At 46.1% G+C, this 21,531-nt stretch overlaps 1 protein-coding gene across 5 annotated transcripts in view; it reads right to left on the bottom strand.

The window, feature by feature from the left end:
• Window positions 1-21,531, bottom strand: part of LOC146357931 (acyl-CoA (8-3)-desaturase-like) — a 39,633-nt gene that overhangs the window by 8,393 nt on the left and 9,709 nt on the right. For 2 of the 5 annotated variants that reach the window (XM_084854401.1, XM_084855016.1), the window contains exons 6-11: window positions 12,699-12,759; window positions 11,118-11,191; window positions 6,906-7,003; window positions 4,449-4,545; window positions 2,839-2,918; window positions 2,555-2,680 (exon numbers count right to left, since the gene is read on the bottom strand). In XM_084854401.1, coding sequence (XP_084710527.1) covers window positions 2,555-2,680; window positions 2,839-2,918; window positions 4,449-4,545; window positions 6,906-7,003; window positions 11,118-11,191; window positions 12,699-12,759 — 536 coding nt within the window. The remainder of the gene's footprint in view (window positions 1-2,554; window positions 2,681-2,838; window positions 2,919-4,448; window positions 4,546-6,905; window positions 7,004-11,117; window positions 11,192-12,698; window positions 12,760-21,531) is intronic. The other 3 variants (XM_084855278.1, XM_084857006.1, XM_084856111.1) reach the window with 2 other exon arrangements.

Raw genomic sequence — 21,531 nt, 5'->3', positions numbered from 1 at the left:
GACCTGATTGCAGCCAATTTTAGTAGCAGTGGGTTGTATCCAATGTGTTGTATTCAATGTTAGTCTAACGCAAGTCTCATTCATTTCAGTCCGTCTACCCAAAGTAGGACCAGTGGAGGCCGGGGCCCCCAATTTTGGTGGGGCTGTGCATCCATTGTGGGGTTCAGTCAGAACCAGCCAGAACTCTAAGCTATCCATGGGGCTAAGCCCTATGCCCCAAATAGGTTCAGCACACTGGATAGCTCCTTTGGCATTCTGGCTGGTTCTGACTGAAACCCAGAGTGGATTCACAGCCCCAACGAAATCGGAGCCACCAGTCTCCTCTGAGTAGGACTAACCCCGTGTCTACACTGGACCACATGAAGTGCGGATGCAGGGCCATTCTCCATCACATTTCCTGCTTTAGACAGAGCCGTGCTTTTGCAGAACAAGTCATGGCAATGATGATGATTGCCATGCAATCCTAGGCATGCTCACTCAGAAGTCAGCCCCACTGTGGTCAGTGGGTCTTATTCTCAGGTAAATGTACATAGGGTTGCAGCCTAAATCTTCTACATTTCCTCAGGGCTTCAGATAATAACTGGCCAGTTCTGAACACTCCCCATTATTACAACAGCTAACAAGATTTTATTACTATTGCTGGATCACTGCCCTCCCATCCTCAGTCTCATATATAAAGAGGTTAGTTTGGCCCAGGAGATTTATGAGCACAACCGGATTCCAAAACTCTCTGGCAGAATATATCCACTGACATGCATGGGCTTCTCTGTTGATATCATGACCCAATGGAGTTAGCAGGCACTGGGCATGAATTTTGTTCCTGGTGCTTTTTTCATCTCTAGTTATGATGCTGTGCTTCTGTTGTGACTGTATGTACATTCCTTGCTAACAGCAGGGTACAGTTATTGTGCCAGAAATTATGACTTCTTGAAAGCGTCCCAAATCTGGTTGGAAGTGGAATGCGGGCCACGGTAGATCCTTAATCTGATCCGACAAGTCTGTGGCTTCTGCCTCCTCTCCTTCTCCCATCATCAGCATCACCATCATCATGCTAGAGACAGCATATGAAAAAAAGTCCTGGGGAAATGGGTGACGTGTCCTGTGACTTGTGATTTCATAGGGACTGTTTAGCAGCCTGGGGGGCGTCTCCATGACAATGGAAGGAGAAGCCCATGGTGGCTTGCCCAGATTTTTCAAGCAGCCGGCTTTGGTCTATGCAGAGCTCCACAAACTAGTGCACTGCACCATTCTAAGTCCCTTCACAGGACCATACTTCCAGGTGGGGTAGGGGGGCTGGACTGAATGTCATCCAACTGGCAGGGGCTGGTCCACCAATGTGAGAGGCTTACCCTGTCCTTCCTTACAGCTGACAACGCTGTGAAGGATCGAAGCTTTGCATTAATTACCCCCTTACAGTTGAGAACGCAGCTTCGACATAGGACTTCACAGCCTTTAAGAGAGCTAGCCCTCTGAATACTGAAAGCACCGTGGCTCCAACCAGCCCCCTTTTTAATCCCCTTTCTCCTTTCCACTGAAGCTCCAGATGCTGCAAAGGATTGAAGCTGCGAATTAATTACTTTCGAAAAGCAAGGAAGCAAACATCAAAGACACACAGCTTTGACACTGAGGCTCCTAAATGTGTTATTTCAATGCATGGGAATCTCAGTAACTTCTGGAGCGTGCATTTTGGGAACAAGCCTCATTGACCACAATGGGAGTTACTTCTAAGTAGAATTTATCTCAATCACTAATTTAGGGAATTAGTGCTTTAAAATGTGCTATTTCGATTGAGGGGGCTCTCTGTAAATTCTGAAGTGTGCATTCAGGGGACAAGCCTCATTGACCACAATGGGAGTTACTTCTAAGTAGACACACATATGTTTGTGCTGGGAAAGACAGGGACAGGAAAGAGGGAGAGGGGAAACCAGCCCCCTTTCTAACCCGATGCAGAGCAGGGTGGAAGGTGCGAATTAGTTACCTCGAAACAACAATAAACCAAACAACGGAGAACCACAGCTTTGAGATAGAGCTTTACAGCCTTTAGGGAATTAGTGCTTTAAAATGTGCTATCGATTGAGGGGACTCTCTGTAAATTCTGGCATGTGCATTCAGGGGGCAAGCCTCATCGACCACAATGGGAGTTACTTCTGAGTAGACTGAGTAGAAAAAATATTGGCTCACATTGCTCTAATTGGTTTGTGCTGGAAAACATGGGGAAAAATGTCCTAAAATAACCTGCATTTAACACCTTTTTCCTTATTGACATGAATCATCATGTTTCCTTATATACTTGCACAAGGCTTCTTTTGAGGTCTCTGCCTAAAGTTGCCTAGATCTGATCAGATGCAATTTGCATGCCCACAAATGTATGTCCAAGAGAAAGTGTCATCTCACTGATTCTCCCTCCCCTTTACCCTTCATGACATAAATGTATTCTATTCAGTATTCTGTTGACTTTCATATCTGTGTGCATCCCCAAGTCCCAGATGGTTTCTCCATCTCCATTCCTCAGCACATCTCCCTACCTCAATACAGCTTGTCACGGGATACTTACCGCAAGATGTCGGCAAAGCCAGTGAGCAGGGGCTTGCTTTGGTACTCAATGCCATGCTTGGCACACAGAGACTTAACCAAAGGGGCCACCTTCCAGAAATTGTGTCGCGGCATTGTAGGGAAAAGGCTGAGACAGCGAGAGAGAGAAAGGTGAGGAGGTGATATTAGGCCCCCTTTCTTCTCACAGGGCCTGTGACTCTGCTGGAGCACCTGCCCACCACAGACAGGGCAATTTCCCCATGGTGTTTTTAGGGATCTTTCCCACTGCCCTACATCTGTACTCACTGGTGCTCGATTTGGAAATTCAGGTGCCCTGTCACCCAGTCGTTGAAAAAAGATTGGCTCACATTGCACGTTGCCTGCACCTGGTGAAAAACGAAGAGAGAAACAGGAGTGCGGTGGGTCCATGGAAGCTCCATCAAGCCAAGACAGCTGGGATGAATTATGGGAGCAAATTCTTAAGCAAGTATTTCGAATTCAGAATTCTAACACAGATTCTCCTCTTTTATTTTTCCTTCTCCAGCACTACCAATTGTGTGCGTGTGCGTGCGTGCGTGTGCGTGTGTGCGTGTGTGTGGCTAATGGTTCCAACAAGGAGCTTGATCTTGAAAGAGTTTTAAGAGTTTTGCCTAACCAGGGAAACCTGTGGCCTTCCATGGGCAGTATCCAATGCTGCCTGTCCACCAGCAGGGCTCACTGCCGCTTCCATTCCATGTGTGGCCAGCCCCATCAATTCCCTTCCGCAAGTGGCACTCACCACTTGAGTAATGGAGATTTATTGCTTCTGGGGGCAAGCCCCGAAATCAGTGGCAATGCCCGTTTCTGGAATGGGGCAGGTTGGCAGAAGTGCCTTCTGTGAGTTCTGCTGGCCTGCCCTGTTCTAGAATTCCCCAGAATTAGTTGCCACCAGAAGCACTAAATCTCCATTCCGCAAGTGGTGGGCACTGCTTGCAGAAGGGGATTGGTGGGGCTAGCTGCTCACGGGCAGTCTCTATTAGATACTGCCCCATATGTTGTTGGATTACAACTCTTATCATCCCTGACCATGGCCCATCCTGTTTGTGGCTGATGGGAGTTGGAGTCCAACAACATTTGGCACGTCCCAGTTTCCCACCCCTGTCCTAAAGGTTCATCACAAAACCCTTCTGGACAATCTTTCTCTCAAAGTCAAATTTGAAATGCATGATTATAGTGATCCAAAATTCAGAAAGCCCAAACTGAATTCTGAAAAGATGCTTAAACTTTCCATTTGTGCAGTATTTCTTTTCAGTTCTGATTCAGTTCGGCCTTCTTTCAGACTGCACCAGGACACCGGGGAATGTTGGGAATGATAGGCCTCTCTTCCTAAAAAGGGATGATTTTTCCAAAAAATCCTTGGGTGGAAAAGGAATGCTGGGAAATGAGATACTTAATTTCTGCCTTGGCCAGGTTCTTGTTTGTTTAACGCTCCTGTCCTGAAAAGAGATCAAAATATTACTGCTCTGCTCATCTGACGTGGTTTGGTGTGTGTGTTTTTTAAAGTACCATATAACAGCTAGAGAAGAACTAGGATAATAAAGGCATATCAAACCACGTGTGTTCAGGCAAGGTTCTCCCTGGAAGCTTTTTGTCACTGACATTTACTTACTTACGTAGGGCGGTTTATAAAACATAGAGAAACAATCATTACCCAAGGAAATACAAATAAAAACAACTTACAAAAACTAACACAACTTTCACACAGGCAAATTGTAGCTTGATGCTATGGTAATTCGTTAATTGTGTATGTGTGAACGAGCTCGCACATACGAGGACACACAAAACACACACAGCCTCCAGTAAGGAGTCTAATCCCACATGCCCCCACGTTTTTTGAGGAGAGGGGGAAAATGAAAAAACAAGGGGTTATTTCTTACCTGGGTAGAGACCCAGTCCATGTTTGTATCATAATCAATGTGCATAGGAATATGGCTCAGCTGTGACACCCATGTAAATAAGATACTCTCTGTAATGCTGAGAGAAACGACAAAAAGTCAGGGCGTAAAGGCAGCCCCACCCACAAGCTGAAGAGTGGGTCACTTCCCTGACCCGGTCTTTATTTGCTAGCTTTGGAAGGGCAGCCAGGCCCACCAGATCAGTGCCTTCTTGTCTAAACCGGTAGCTGACCAGCTGAACAAACACACACATTAGGTTGGACCCAGACTAAGTTAGTCATGCTTTAGCCCCATTCAAATAAATGGGGCAAGTTACTTGAGATTGACATAATCCCCAATTGATTTCAGTGGGACTAAACTGTGACTAAGATAACCCTACTGATCAGGTTGGGAGCACTGATGCTGGAGGCCATGACAAATCCAAAGCCCTGCTACATTTCCACAGGGTTGAAGGGAGAGATGAGCCATATTTTTCTTCCCCTCCCCTTTTTCTTTCTTGAACAGTTTCCTTCCCAGTGATACCCATGGGAGAGAAATATAGTGATGTACGAATGTTATGAAATCCGTTGTTTCTTTTTTGTAGCTTGTTAGGGATCTTTCGTTCCGTCACCCGCAGTGATTTGAGAAAGTGTATTGAATTCGGTCTGTGTTTTCCGGTTCACCGTTTGCAAACTCCAGAGGTTTGCCTGTGTCTGCCTCTTTTCAAGAAGGGAGGGAAATCCCATTGAAAGCAAATTGCCTTCCGATTTGGAGGTGACAGGCACTGCTTTCCCACCGAAGCACTGCTTTCCCACCTAAAGCAACTGCTTTAAAAATATCTTAAAAGATGCCAAACTCTGCCAGATGAATTGCATGGCACAATCCTATGCATGTTTAAAAAGTCCCACAACTCCCAGCATTCCCCAGCCAGCCATGCTGGCTGGGGAATGCTGGGAGTTGTGGGACTTTTTTTCTGTCTAAACATGCATTGCATTGTGCCCTAAATAGCCAGTGAAATCCAAACTTTGAAGGCTTTCTCCTGCTTGGCTGAAAAAGAAGACTCCCCCATCCACCCAGGGAGCCAATGTGTAGGGAGGTACTGGGTAAAACAAGGGCACATAAAATCCAAAAAGGGATCCTCATAATTTCATATGATTTTTAAAGGGGAGACCCACAAAACCAGTGTCCAATCACAGAGCACATCTCCCTCCACTGACTGAAGTAAAAAAAAAAAAAATGCATCTGCCACCAGCCTACAATCCTGCATTTAAAATGGGGTTTTCTAAGTCCGTTTTAAATGCAGGATCACAAGTGACTGCCTTTACACACACTCCCTTATCACCCCCCCCCCCCCGTAGCTTAACTTCTGGTGTAGCGGTTTTCTTGTGGCCCCAATCCTGGGCATTCACTTACTTGGCAGTAAGCCACATTGAACTCAATGGGACTTACTTCTGAGTAGACATAAGATCACCCTGCAAGTATGCAACCCTCGAGTAAGCCCCTTGGAACTTAATAAGGTGCTCTGAGACAACAGAGGACGTTGCTTCTGAGCTTGGTGGGCTGGGGGATCAGATGTGTCTCCCTTCATTGCAGGGAGGCATTTTACCCTCTTCTCCCTCTGATTGAGAAATGCCGAGGCAGGAGACGCAATCGGCAGGCATTTGTCTGTATTTGTCCCAGCGATAGGCTAATGGCAGCTGCCATTAATGTATGGCCTTCCAGAGAGCCGCTCCGCACGAAATCCTCCAGAGCTGGAGGTAAGAGAAGCCGTTCCGCCGCAGAACCTGGAGGTCGGATTCTTTGGAATCAGGCCTCATTTGAGCCCGCAGTGGAATTCTCTGACATCCCTAGAAATGAACTACACAGGACTTTGAACATCAGTGTAGTACAGGCTGCAGACCTTTCCTCAGCCTCATGGAAGAGGCTTGCTAGGACAGGTCTCCCTCTGCAAGGGTAGACCTCTTTCTCCACCCTCATTGAGAGACACATCTAACACATTCTATGGCCCCGGGATTGTCTTCCAGGGACCATATAATTGTTCCCTTAAATTCATCTGTATCCAACCCATTGCTTTCATTTTCAATATTGTGAAAAGCCTACTCAGGTTAGATACAAAGATGCAGACAAGAAAGAGATTAGCAAAATGTATGATTTCAAAGACGAAATAGTGACTGAGGGCAGGGTCACACATGCATGTACACGCATCCTGTGATTTCTCTGTCCCTCTGACCATGAGTATCTGTGGTGCTGGATCGATGATGGCTCATTCACACATGGAAGTTGTCACTGGATGCCACAGTCACCAAGAGGTGGATGTGTGTGTACCAGCCCGCAGCAGAGGAGATGATAAGGGGTGTGTGGGCCCCAAAACTAACCTCTGCAGGTGAGAAATGGGTAATTTGGGGACCAGGCATGTGGTGAGACCAGACAAAGAGAGCAAGGAAATCCAATGCACACTACTTGAGCAGAAGAAGGTATCCGAAGACGCCCCTCACTCCCAGAATTGGCACAAAGGCAAGAAAGAATCGGACAAAGTATGCCATGGTCCATGCGACTTCCTAGAAAAGAGAACGAAAGGAAAGGATCCGTTATAGTATCACCTCCCCTTGACGCAGGTAAACACATATTTCCAAGGAGGGTGAACACAATGCCCACATATCTTGTCACGTACAGAGTAGGTGGGGGTACTCTGTACTCTTGAAAACCAACCAGCCTCTGCACTGGCCCATCTGCAGGGAAGGGCACATTGTCTGTATTCCCAGCAAGTCCAACCTTGGCACAGCATTGTGGCCCATAACAGCGGAGGCTGGTTGCTCCGATGTTGCGGAGCAGCGAATCTGCTCTGGGCTCCAATCAGAACTCTAACGGAGCTATCCGAGGTGCTGAACCTAGTTTGGGGACAGGGTTCACACCTTGCATAGCTCCTTCAGAGTTCTGACTGGTTCTGACTGAAACCCAGAGCGGAGTCGTTGCCCCCTGACATTGGGGTGACCAGCCTCCACTGGTCCATGACTCCTACCTACCCACTTCCAAGGGGGAGATTTCTTCCCATGAGCCCAGCTCAGAGTTAAAGAACCAACCCTGAAGCACAAGAGGTTCCACGCAGCCCCTTATCTATGCGGAGGCCCTGTTCATGCTATCTGAGCAGACCCATTTTGTTTTCAGCGGGTCACAGAAACGATCGAGCCACTTTGTGCATGATGACCATTCCTCAGAGCAGTTCTCGACCTAGAGCACTCTTTCCCTATCTGGCACCCTTCAGATGTGTTGGACTTCAACTCCCACCATGCCCAGCCAACTTGGACAGGGGCAATGCTGGCTGAGGATTATGGGAGTTGTAGTCCAACACATCCGGAGGGCGCCAAGATGGGGAAGGCTGATCTAGGGGTTCCTATAGTTCGTCACCCTGTGAGGACCTGTGTGCAAAACCGCCACCTTGAGCATCATAAAATTGCCAGTGATATGTGCTTGTGGAGAAGGGCTGTTTGGCCACGTGCAAATTAGGAATAAGGAACTGGGATGCTCTTTGCAGTTTAATCAATGGAAAGTTGCCTTAGCTTCCATACGTGCTATTTCTGTAGATTTCAAATTGAGATTGATTCAACAAAAACCAATGTTTCATGTATACTGGACACCAGAGAGGCTTGTAAAGAAGACGCTGGCCAGCTCTGCTCGATGCTGGCGATGTAATGCAGACAATGCCTCACTGAAGCGTATGATGTGGGCATGTCCTGTAGTGGCTTCTTTTTGGCTGGAAGTCATTAGTTGTATAATTTTTGTCCTGGAAAAATCTGTAATAATAGAGGATGTACACACACTTTTAAACGACATCCCTGCGAAGTGGGGATTAACAGATGGACAGCAAAAGTGGATACTGGGAGCCGTTACAGTTGCACAGAGACTTCTACTTCAAGCTCAGAAGGAACAATACCCACCACCTACCACTCAATGCACTGAAGATCTTACTGCTCTTGCTATGCTTGAGCACATTTCCTACAACCATCAAAGTCGTATGGATGCTTATTTAGATATACGGACTACTTATATTAACGTATATATTTGAAATGGAAACGTTAATTTTTTTCTCCCCCTCCTTGTGTTTTCTTTTTTCTTTTTCTCCCCTCCCCCTCTTCCCTATAGTCAAGTGATGACTGTATATTGATATGTTTTTTGATATGAAGGTGTTCGGCTTGGGGCGGTGGGGGGGCTTTTTAAAAAAAGTTTGTTGTTATCATTGTGTTGCAAATACAAAGGTTTTGTAAAAATGCACATTCGTCTGCCAATGTGGACCTGAAAATGCACCTAGAAAACTGCATCATCTAAACTGCCTTTCAGGGCTTTTCCAGCTCATCACTTTAAAACACAAATGCACATTGCCCCAGTCTTTGAGGGGGATCTGTTCCAGACATCTTTCCTCAGAGGAGCACTTACATTGCTGAGAAATTTTATACTTCTCCCAGCAACAAGCCAAAATATTTCATTGTGTGGGAAAGTGTAACTCCCTGCCTGCCCCCTTCCCCTCAGCTCGCACTTCCAGTGAGATCAGTGCTGCATGGACTAGGGATGTACGGACGGTGTAAAATCTGCTCTGTGTTTTGCGGATTGTCAGGTGCCCTTCATTGCATCGTCTGCTCACAGGCAGATGCGGACATTTTTTTTCGTTACGCTGAAAGATACATAAATAATTACGTAAGTATTTACATAATTATTTACATAATTTACCTTAGTACATCACATTTAGCGTATTGTCCCCCATTCCATTCAACGTTTCCTCAGCAGAAACCTACGTATTTTCTTACAAATTTATATGCATACATTTTGGGAAAGTAAAAAAATCATCCGGCAGTCCATGGACTCCAAGTGGCCTGAGGGGGGCACTCCGCAGTCGATTCCGCAGGTCAGAATCTTAGAAATCCTCATTTCTAAGCAGCTCATTTTAGTCCGTCTCGAATTTCTTCAGCATCCCTGGCATGGCCTATGGCTGAGTGCCAGAGGACTGGGTAGAGGTCATGTGATTTCCGGTGACGTCAGCAAAGACATTACTAGCAACAGCTCCACTCCCATGGCAAGTATTTTTGTTGTTCTGTTAAAGAGCTTTGGTTTTTCCCTTAAGATTTTAATATCTTTTGAGGCTGAGCACTTCCCTGCAGAATCTGGAAAGTGGCAGAAGTGCTGACCTAGCACTGTTTTCCCCCCATGGTGCCCTCCAGATGTGTTGGACTACAACTCCCAGCATGCCCCTGCCAGTCATGCTGGTTGGGAAGGATGGCCAGTGTAATTCAACACATTTGGAGGTTGCGGAAGGCTGATCTAGCACTTTAGACAAATGCAAATTCATTAATAAATAGCAAGCACCAGCAAAGCTACCCCTTTGCTCTGCATCACCGTACCCTCCATTTACAGACCTTTTCCCCTTTTCTTTAAAATATACTTCAGAGAACGTGTGCTTCCCCTTTCCGACATGCCACAGCACACATCCCCTCCTAACATTAAAGCCACAGACCACTGTCAATTTCACCTGCCCAGCTGGTGGCACGGACAAAACTCTACTGCAAGGGCATCGCCTACTGGTTTGTTTCTTACATTTATATCTCACCTTTCCCGCTCTTTGTAAGGAACCCAAGGTGGAGTACATGATCCTGTTCTTCTCCATGTTACCCTCACAACAACCTTGTGAGGCAGGTTAGGCTGCGAGTCAGTGACTGACCCAAAGTCACCCAGCGAGCTTCCTGGTCAAGTGGGCACTAGAGCCTGGGGCTCCAGAGTCCCAATCCAGCACTCCACACTGGCTCTCACCTGGATTAGACTTCAGAATGTTTGACCCACCAAGCTGAATGCAACCCCCCAGCCATAGCTGCTAGCCAGCCAGTGGCTTGATCCAGCTCCTGTTTGTGCCTGAACTGCAAAAACACAGTGGTTGTCAAGCAGCTGGCAGACTGCAAAGCAAGGCGGACAGGCTGTGTTCAGCTTGGAAGGTCACAAATTGTGCGGGCATCATCTGTATGTGTACCCTGTAGTATGAGGACTGGATGTAGAAATCATGATAGCCTTGAAAGAGGACCCTACAAAGGAAAAAAATGCAGTTGTAGCATAACATTTTAGCTTTCTAAATTTTTATCTTTGCTGTTTTAAATCTATATTTTAAACTCCTGCACTGCTGCTAGGTTTTATTGTGATTGTATTGTTATATTGTGGTTTTAATGTTCTGTATATTTTAAATTGTTTTATTGTGTATTGCTTGGATTTAATTTTTGTGAACCGCCCAGAGAGCTTCGGCTATTGGGCGGTATAGAAATGAAAGAAAGAAAGAAAGAAAGAAAGAAAGAAAGAAAGAAAGAAAGAAAGAAAATAACTTTCCAGGGATAAGCCCTTAGTCTTCATATGCTGTTTCCTCTATTTCATCTTGCATCGCTTGTTTGCACAGATGGCGGCATAAATCACTCTGCTATTCAAAATCCCATGGGATTCCATCTCTCGCCATTCCCACCCTCGCTGCACCGAGCTGGCCTGTGCCACTGTGACAGAAAACGCATGCTCCCGAACGTGGGCCATCATTTGTCCTATCACCTTGGATGGGCAAAATTCTAACACTAGAAAACCCCTCATTGGAAAACAGCAACAACTCAGCATCTTAAAGCTGGAAAGTGTTATGGTAATTCTAGGCACACTCACCCTCCATAGTTTGCGTTTGAAGATGAAATACAACGAGTAAGCCTGAAAGATAGGTGTTATAATTGGAGGCAACACTGTAGAAGGAGACAAGAAGAGCACATCCATTCACTTAAACACAACGGTGATCACAAGCGACAAGCAACAGGGAATTTTCTGTTACCTGCTTTTCTCCTCAAACCATTTGACCTCTTACACTGCTGTCCTAACATACTTGTGCCAATACAGTTGTAACTGCACAGAGTGCGGTGGTGTCACCCTTGTCTGCTAGGTGGTAGAACAGGGGTGGGCATGCATTATACTTGTACAACCCATTGTGCAACGGGTTGTGTAACTGCTTGCGCTCTAGCTGATTCCTGTCTCATTCTACTGCAAGTGTAGATCCAAACTAAGTATGCACAGGACTGCAGCCTTGGACAGGTAGAGCAGAGGCTTTGGCATCTTTGAAATCTCCAAGCTGTAGTCCAAAACCAGACCTTTTGGGCTACAGCTTCCGTATCCCCTGACGTTTGGCTATGCCGGCTTGGGCTGATGGGAGTTGTAGCCCAAAACACCTGGAGTGCCTTGCAGTCTAACGCATACAACGCTTTGTCATGGCCAGACATGAACTTTGTGCAGTGAGGCAGAATGAGACATGATGGCAGCAGAACGGATCCTGAACTGCGGGGTCATCTCTGCACAGCTGCTAAGCAAGACAGATGCGGCAATTTCAAGTGGTAGAAGCGGCAGCTAGTGGTGGAGATGCTCCTCTCCCACTGCCACAATCTCTCCCCCAACCTATTATCTCCTGGTCAGGCTTCTTTAGGGCCTTGGGCTTCAGCTATAGAAAATAAATGGTGGAGGAGCTGGAGGGGGAAAGCCCAGCCCCTTACCCTGCTTGCCCCACATCTGCGTGAAATGGACCCTCACCTCTGCTCTGCCGTGTTTCGGCCTACCCAGCTCTGAAGATACAGGTCTGGCACCGGCACAGCTCTTTCTGCCTTTAAGCACTGGCTGAACTGGTTGTTGGAATTGTCCTGAGAAAGGATTTTCTTCATGCTCTGAAATCGTCTGATCATTTGCTGCTGCCGCCACTTGCTTTTCTACCATTAATACAAGTGTTTCATAAATAAGCTGCTCATCACTATGTGCCAGGCGTCGTATAGGACATAATTCTCCAAAAGGGCCACAATATAAGCGAGACGGATAAGACAAAGGCCAAGAATGACACAGGGCTTTTTGATGAGGGTGAGCGCGGGGGAGACATGAGAAGGTTATTTGGCAAATAAACAGTGGGTAGCATTCAACAGTGCCATTCTGTTAGCACAAACGATGTTGCACGAGCAGAAACCAGGTTTTAAACTATGTGCAAGAGGGGGATCCAGCCGAAGTGACATTTGCACAAGCGCACTTGTGCAAGTGGTTACGCGTTATGCGTAGCTGCTTGCGCAACCCATTGCGCAACCATAATGGGCAATCGCTTGCACAATGGAAATATTCGGAGCAGCTTCGCTGACGCTATGTGGGTTTGCAGAATCACACTATTGGATACTGCCCAATATGTCATTGGTCAAAGGGATGTGTGAGAAAATCAGATATACTCACAGATGGAAAAATATATGTGCTGATAATTGTACGGCATGTGCTTCTTCTTTTGCATCCCTAACTGTAAAAGAAAGAGGAAGGTCATGGAAGGTCGTGGAAATCAATTAACTAATCCATTACTGAGTAATTATGCATTGTCAGAAACATATTTCCATGAGTACCCTGCAGCTGGTCTCCCCATGAAATAAATACGTTGGATGATGGGGGAAAAGCAGGAAAACCTGTGCACTTAAAAGGTATCACTGTGCTGGACTGCAAGCACTGATGCTGCACTTCTTTTTAAAATATATATATATGTACACACACACACAAGACACATGGGAAGCATCCAGCGTTTGAACATTATGTTAAAATATAAAGATGTGAGAAAGACAGGGCAGTTCTATACCGTCAGTTCTACTGACTGGAGTAGTCTGGCTAAATCCAGAGCAGCTGGCTGCAGGGGTTAGGACCAGGTGGGTGCTTCTCTGCCGGCCAAGAGGAGCTTCGCCAGCTTGCAGGGCCGGCGTCAAAGGTGGGCATGGCTGGGAACCTGCCAAGGGGCCCAGCAGAGGCCCACTGACAAGAGCCCCTGAGACCTGCGCTTCCTCTTCGCCATGGCAACCTGCTTGTTCACCTGCCCCTCGTTCTGGCCTAGACAGCGGGGGTGGTGAGACGGAGGAGCAATGGATGCCGCTGCCGACTGGCCGACTGGCCTACTGGCCTACTGGCAAGCGAGTGGAAGCAATGATGTGAGGGAGGAGAAAGAGCAAGAGCAGCTGGTGGCAACGGTGGACTCCAGAGGAAAAAAGAAAGCTGTAGCTGCGGCCAACATCTCTCAAGCGGCATGTGTTGAGTTGCACAGGTCCCAGGCTGCTGCCCTATACACACTTATGTAGGAGTAATTCCCACTGGACTCAACAGGGCTTACTTCCGAGCACACATCCACAGGATTATGCTGCAAAGGTCATGTACAGCGCTTTGACCTAGGTCCAAAAGCTAACAGGGAGCCCGAGCAGCTGTGCCAGGGCTGGAGTGATATGTTCCCTCCGTGACCTATCTTCTTTGTCCGGACTACAGCAACTTCCCTTATTTATTTGAATCAAGCTGATTTATAGTCTACCATTATGCCATAGTTAAGGTGCTCAGGGTGATGCACAAAGAGTTTAAAACTACAAAACAAATCACACCATTTCAGCAATAGAATGAAAACACTAACTACATTCGAGACAGGTACAGCAGAGAAAAGCAGCTTAAAAGCAAGGGGTCAGCACAAAACCTTTTTGGCCAGGCTGGTGAAAAACCTGCCAGAATGAAACTTTTTAACTAGGCCGCAGAAGGCCAGAAAAGGGGGCGGGGGGGGGATGGATTTCCCAAGGCGGGATGTACCAGAATTTAGGAGAGGCCCTAGCTAGTCATCAGGATGCAGAGGAGAGCCCTCAACAGATCTTAAGGAACGGGCAGGCTGCCATGGAGGAGGCAGCCCTTTCAATATCCTAGACCCGAGCCATTCAGGGTTTTAAAGGTAACCAGCACTTCTAAATTGTACTCAGAAATGAACTGGAATTTAAGATGGGTGTAAATGCTCCCAGGGACAAATACCCACTGTGATGTTTCTGGGTCCAAAACAGACTAAGGGAATGAGAAATAACTTAAAAATATAACTTTATTTTAAGGAGCATCTACGAATCTCTTGTATCACAACCTACAGGCCTCTGGAACCACCCAGGCCATGTGGCTTTAGGGGAAGTCCTCAAATTACCAACTCCCTAATACTAAGGGAGTGTCAATAAAGTATAAACTCTATCATTGCATCTTCCCCCAAATTATTAAATGATAATAAAATAAAGATGGTGACTGTAGCCATGAAATTAAAATACGCTTGCTCCTTGGGAGGAAAGCTATGGCAAACCTAGACAGCATAGTAAGAAGCAGAGACATCACCTTGCCGACAAAGGTCCATCTAATCAAAGCTATGGTTTTCCCATAGTAGGAAACGTATGGCTGTGAGAGCTGGACTATAAGGAAGGCTGAGTGCCGAAGAATTGATGCTTTCAAACTGTGGTGCTGGAGAAGACTCTTACGAGTCCCCCGGACTGCAAGGAGGTCAAATCAGTCCATCCTAAAGGAAATCAACCCTGACTGCTCATTGGAAGGACAGATACTGAAGCTGATTTTGGCCACCTAATGCGAAGAGAAAACTCTTTGGAAAAGACCCTGATGCTGGGAAAGACTGAAGGCAAAAGGAGAAGGGGATGGCAGAGGATGAGATGGCTAGATAGCATCACTGATGCAATGAATATGGACTTGAGCACGCTCCAGGAGAAAGCGCAGGACAGGAAGGCCTGGCGTGCTATGGTCCATGGGGTCACGAAGAGTTGGACACGACTGAATGACTGAACAACAATAAAATAAAATCAAAGAATTACTATAATACATACAAATTGAAATTACTGTATAAGCTGTGTTATCCCTGGAAAAAAAGTTCCTTCGCTGGTTAATTTCACTGTCATGTTACATAGTTCTGTAAGTCATTCTGGAGGTTTTAACTTCCTTTAAGGACGCCTCAGTGTTTGTTCATCATGGGTATCATCATGGGTATCTCGTGGGTCCTGCTGTTGATGATCAGGTTCCCCTTGACAGGAGAAGTTATTTGTTGATTGATTGCAGCTGGGATTAGGACCTCCTGATGCATCTGAGCAACATCCTGGGATGGTGCTTAGGTCACGGCAGTTACAGTGCAAGAAGTTTCTATCGTCCATTTGTATTATATAAGGCTTTGGATATGGCTGTTCTGCAACGATACCCTTTTGGTCCCACGTACTAGTGGAATAATTTATCAGGCAAACCTTGACTCCTGGTTTAAGTTCTGGCACCGGCTATCTTATCAAAATACTATTTTTGTTTTAGCTTCTGAATTTCCTTCATCCTCTGGGACTGTTATTGGTGTTAGATTGCAATGAATCATTAGTTATAGGAAAATTAGCTCTAACGCGCCTTCTCATTAAGAGCTGAGCAGGAGACCAACCAATGGAGTGCTCCTGTAAATTAACAGGGAGTGGTACAAATCACCACCACCATCAACGACTTTCTTCATCAGAATTTGATGGAATGGACAGACCTTTTTACAGGTACATTTGACTGAGGGTAGTGAGGGCTAGATGTAGTGTGCTGAAAATCCCAGTCTTTGGCAAACTATCTGAATTCATGGAATCATAGAATAGTAGCGTTGGAAGAGGCCTATAAGATCATTGAGTCCAATACCCTGCTCAATGCATTCAGCACATGAGAACTGTGGGGCATTGTCACTGAAGACTTCTTCTGGAATACCATGCTGGCAAAGATCCCTTTCAGGCTGGTGATCACTGATTTACTGCTGGTACTTTGCAATGTGCATATTTCTCGATAGAGAGAATAATAGTTGGTGACTATTAAGCAATCCTTGGAATGCCATGTGAATAAGTCAGTTCATGCCTCCTGGTAGCCCCTTTGGGGACAGGATAGAATCACAGAATAGCAGGGTTGAAAAGGGCCTATAAGACCATCAAGTCCAACCCCCTGCTCAGTGCAGGAATCCAAGTCAGAGCATCCCTGACAGGTGGCTGTCCAGCCTCATCTTGAATGCCTCCAGTGTGGGAGAGCCCACCACCTCCCTAGGTAATTGGTTCCATTGTTGTATTGCTCTGACAGTCAGGAAGTTTTTCCTGATGTTCAGCTGGAATCTGGCTTCCTGTAACTTGAGTCCATTATTCTGTGTCCTACACTCTGGGATGACTGAGAAGAGATGCTGGCCTTCCTCTCTGGGACAACCTCTCAAGTACTTGAACAGTGCTATCATATCTCCCCTCAGTCTTCTCTTCTCAAGGCTAAACATGTCTAGTTCTTTCAGTCTCTCCTCATAGGGCTTTGTTTCCAGTCCCCTGATCATCTTCGTTGCCCTCCTCTGAACTCTCTCCAGTTTGTCTGCAAGGTATGTAGGTTTAATGGCTCTGGTTGTTGACATGACTTGTATTTTAAACAAGTGAAACAACCTTCTACCATAGCTGTTATATCTTGATTAATTCTAGGCCAATAAATCACCTCCTGTGCTTGCTTTTTTTTTATATTTCTCAACACCTAGATGATCCTCGTGGATTTTCTGCAGCATTTCCTTAAGGAGGCTTCTAGGTATCACCACTTTGCTCTGCTTGAAGATCAGGCCACCCATCACCATGAGCTCATGTCTAAGGCTGCCTTTACATTAAAGAAAACCCCCGCAGTCCTCCTGTTGTGGAGCCTTCCCATGTTTACAGTGGCAACCATGTGATTGCTGAGAAGGGAAGCTTTTAATTTTCAAGGTTCCATAGAACTCAATGAAACAGCACCATCTAGTGGCCATTTTAACAGCGCAACATCCTGACTTAAATAGATACTTCATTATTTCCAGATCTTTTTGAGATGGAAAAACCAGGAAATACCTCTCAATGTGCCTTGGAGGTTGACAATGTCATGAAACTTCCGTAAATTAGCAAACCTACCTAAGTGAGCAATCTCAACTGTAGGATAAAAGCTCTGTGTGATGATGCCCTACAATTCCAGTAGCCTCTGATATTTGGATCACAACTTTCTTAGTCTCAGGCCAGTCGCGAGCCACCAGTTATTTCAGGACCTGCAGTGAAGGGTTGATATCCGTTTCCTCTTTGATTTGTTGCAGTTCTCTATTTGACATGGGGATGGAAAAGCATGTCCACATAAGCTTGCATTTCTGTCTCCAACGTCTTTTCTGCTACAGTAGTGGGGGGAACAGCTCTTGAAAGTGCATCCACAGTGAACAAAAGTTAGCCTGGTATGTAGGTCACAGTCAAATCATATCTCTGTAGTTTACTGACCATTCATACGACCCGTAGTGTACAGTCATTCAATGGTTTGCTGAACAAAACTATGAGGGGCCTACGATCTGTTTCCACAGTCACTGTCCATCCATAACTATATTGGGTAAATCTTTCAAAAGCAAACAATATATTCAGTAACTCTTTCTCAATCTGTGCATATCTGGTTTCAGCATCAGTGAGGGACTTGGACGCATATGCTACTGGTTGCCAACCATCTTCATGTTTTTGTAAGAGCACAGCACCCAAGCCAGATTGTGAGGCATCCACCAAAATCTTGATAGGTCAGGTTGGAGAGAAGAACTTTAACACTGTTTGTTGTTTTAAGTGTTGCTTTAAAACTTTCCAGGAAGCATCCCAGCACCATTAATTTTTCTGTACAAGAAGCCTCTGAAGAGGGGCTGCTGCTATGGACAAGTTAGGGATAATTTTCCTAATAATTCACTACCCCCCAAAATCACTGAACATCCTTCTTTGCGTGTGGACATAGCATCATGTTTATAGCCATTACTTTCTTCATGTCTGGTTTCACACGTTCAGCAGAAATAAAAACTCCCACAAATGTCAGTTCTGTAACAGCAAAAACAAATTTCTAGGGATGTCAGAGAATTCCGCCCGAATTTTAAATGGGATCGAATTCTGACATCCGGTCCGCGGAATCCTCCTCGGAACGGGGCAGCCCGGTCAACCCGGACTGGAACTCACAAGGACACCCCTTTTTTTGTCCGCCGAATGGCGGATTTTACGAAAATAATTACGGAAAGAAATCCATAAATCAGAAATGGAGGAAGAAGAACGCGGATGGCTTTACCCTTTTTACAAGGCATTTTCCCTATGACCTGAGGCTTTCTTTCGCTGGGGCTGAGTCTTAAAGTCCATGGAAATCCTCCATCTTTTCTCTTTATAGTCTGCGGATGTGAGGTGAGGTCCAGTCAGGTCAGGACAGGTCCGGTCCGGACAGGTCCAGTGAGTCCAATGAGGTCAGGTGAGGTGAGGTCAGGCCAGGTCCGGTGAGGTGAGGTCAGGACAGGTCTGGCGAGGTGAGGTCAGGTGACTGGAAGTTACGTGGGGAATCCCTGCGAAGGGCTTTACCCTTTTTATGAAAATAAATAGGCTTACGGAGACCGACAGCGGGCGTGCGAAAAGTATTTTTCGGTGGTACTTGCGGAATTGTTTACATAAGTTCAGGGAGCCGGAAAAATGGGGAAATCTGGGGCATGCGGACGGCAGAACGGGGCAGCCCTCGGCTCTGCGGAATCCTTGTGGAGCGGAGCTGGTCCGCGAGGATTCTGGGGGGAGGGACGGATCGCCTCCCCCCCCCGCAGATTCCCCACCGGAACGGACAGTGGGGAATCTGTACATCCCTACAAATTTCTCCCTGTTCAGTTTCAGGTTTGCAGCTCTAGTAGCATTCAGGACTTGTCACAGTCATTGATCATGCTATTCTTTCATTGAATGTCTATCTCCATAAGATTACACCCTTAATGACAGACTTTGGGGGTAGATGCAAAATCTATAACATCCAAATGGATTATTGAATGTACATAATTTCCTCTCTTAACCTCAATTGCCAGAATGTTGAAGAAGCATCTAGTTTGCTAAAAAGAAAAGAAAAGAAAAAAAGTGTGCATTTCCAAACTGAGCCATTATTTCCTCTCTAGTGGTTATTTGAAGTGCTCTTTTGATTGCCTTCTTGAGGTCCCTTGGATCCAAACATATGCACAACTGTCCATTGTATTTTTCCACCAGGACCATGAGCTTACCCAGTCAGATCGTTCATCTATTTTCGTAATTACTTGTAAGTCCACCATCCTGCCTAGCTCAGTTTGTAGTTTAACCCAAAGAGCAAATGGCACTTTCCTGCATGGGTAAAGAACTGGAGTAATCTGGATAGAGTGCTCTCCTGGTAAACAGCCCAGCCCTACAAACAAATCCTCTATTCCTCTATGAGCGGTGCATGCCCTTGGTCAGTATGGTCCTGTAATGCAGATACATGTTTTACCAGATTTAATTTTTTACAAGGTGCTAGACCCAGAATGGGTGTCACATTCTTGGGTACAAGAAGGAACAGAAGCTGGTATGTAGGGATGGACGAAAGTCCCTTAGCTGATCCCGAAGCTTGCTTCGCAGTGGGGGGGAGGCGCTCGGTTCCCCCCCCGAAACTCTGGCCGGAGGGAGGCACCCCGTCCCTCCCCGCCAAAATTCTGGCCGGGGGGAGGCGCCCCATCCCTCCGGCCGCGAAACCGCGTCTCCTGCCAGGACACAAATAGTGGCGGCCATAGCCACCGCCGTTTGCGTCCCTGCAGTCAGCCGTGATAGGCTACGTAAATCTTTACATAGCCTATCATGGCTGACTTTGAAAAAAAAAAAAGTGCGTACGCAAATGGCGGCGCCCATGGGCGCCGCCATTTGCATACGCGCTTCCCCCCCCCCCAAAGTCAGCCGTGATAGGCTACATAAAGATTTACGTAGCCTATCACGGTGTTTTTTAAAAATCTAGCCGTGATAGGCTACGTAAATCTTTACGTAGCCTATCACGTTTGTTTGTTTGTTTTACTTGGAAATGGCGGTGGCGGCAGCTGGTCAGAAGACCGGCTGCCGCTGCCGCCGAAGCCGCCAGGGACATTCGAACAAGGTAAGTCCCGTCCCGGGGGGGGGTGGCAGACCGTTTCTCCACCAATTTCGGGGGGCTGAATGCGCTGGCATTCGGCCTCCCCGAGATTCGTGGAGAAATTCTCTGACATCCCTAGGTATGTGGCGTTTTTGTACTTGATGCTAGCAACACAGCTCCCCAGTACTGAGATATTTGTTCCATAATAACCAGTAACTTTGACATTTGTGGGTCCTAGTTTTTGCCTTATTAGCAGACTTTTATAATCCTTTTCAGATGAAATATTAACGTGAGCACCACTACAATTTAAATGTTATCAATGTCTCATTCACCTGCACTTGGAGGATCCAGTCCCGTTCACTAGTCCTTCTGGCTTCTACTACATCAACATAAAACTCCTGATCTAAAGTATCATCAACAGTGTTCACCTGACCTTTTTTGTGGTTTGAACTGGCAACATCTTGCAAAATGATTATGCTTCCCGCAGTTGTAACATTTTTCCAAATGCACTACACCGTTTAGGACTATGCTGCCTTCTACAGTTTTTGGACACTTGTCTCTTTTGCATTCCCACTCTCACAACTGCTTGAGAAGAACGTTTTTCCACTTTTGAAACTGGCTTTCTTACACACTGTTCCTTGACATTCAGAGCACGGACAACACCTTCTGCTGAATTCAGATCTTTGGCTTGTGCTTTCACAGTTTCTGAGGCCCTGAAAATCTGAAGAGCTCTGTCCAGGGACAAATCTCCCTGATGTAGCCACACTCTAAGTCTGTCCCTGATCAGAGTCTCTTTCAAGTCACCACAACCACAATTCTTACTCAGCCTTCTTAATTGTTACATATTGATCCAGGGTTTGATCTGTTTTGTGCATGCATGTGAAGCACTTATCTCTTTCAAAAGTTTCATGCTTTTTAGGCATGTAGTATTCTTCAAACTTATGAAGCATTACTTCCTGTTTCACATTTTCTCCTTCAGCAAGCGCAACGTTATTATAAATATCCAAAGCCTCCTCTCCCACCACATGAAGAAGAAGGGTGGTGGTGGGGGGTTGATCTTATCAGTATTTACTTCTGGTCCTACTGCTGCCAGGTAGAGTTCAAATCTTTGTCGAAACCTTTTCCAGTTATCTGCTGTATCCCTGATAACTGCAGTCTTGATGGGGGTGGTAACACATCCGTATTCATAAAGATCCCTCCGGTTTAATAAGCACTTACACACAGGCCTTATTTCCTTCCCTGCGTGTGGCTCCCAGAGCCACTTCTCTTCTCTTTGTAGCAGTACAGTCAGAAAACTGCTGCCGGTTAATTCAGTGTACTCCTCATTCTCCTCTTTTGACACCAGGTAATGTTTCTTGGTCCAAAACAGACTAAA

The sequence above is a fragment of the Heloderma suspectum genome, chromosome 1 (assembly GCF_057233095.1).
Source record: "Heloderma suspectum isolate Gila_16-S chromosome 1, 16-S_ref, whole genome shotgun sequence".
NCBI lineage: Eukaryota > Metazoa > Chordata > Lepidosauria > Squamata > Helodermatidae > Heloderma > Heloderma suspectum.
The sequence above is the reverse complement of the archived record's forward strand: the minus strand, read 5'-3'. Positions and strand labels throughout refer to the sequence as shown.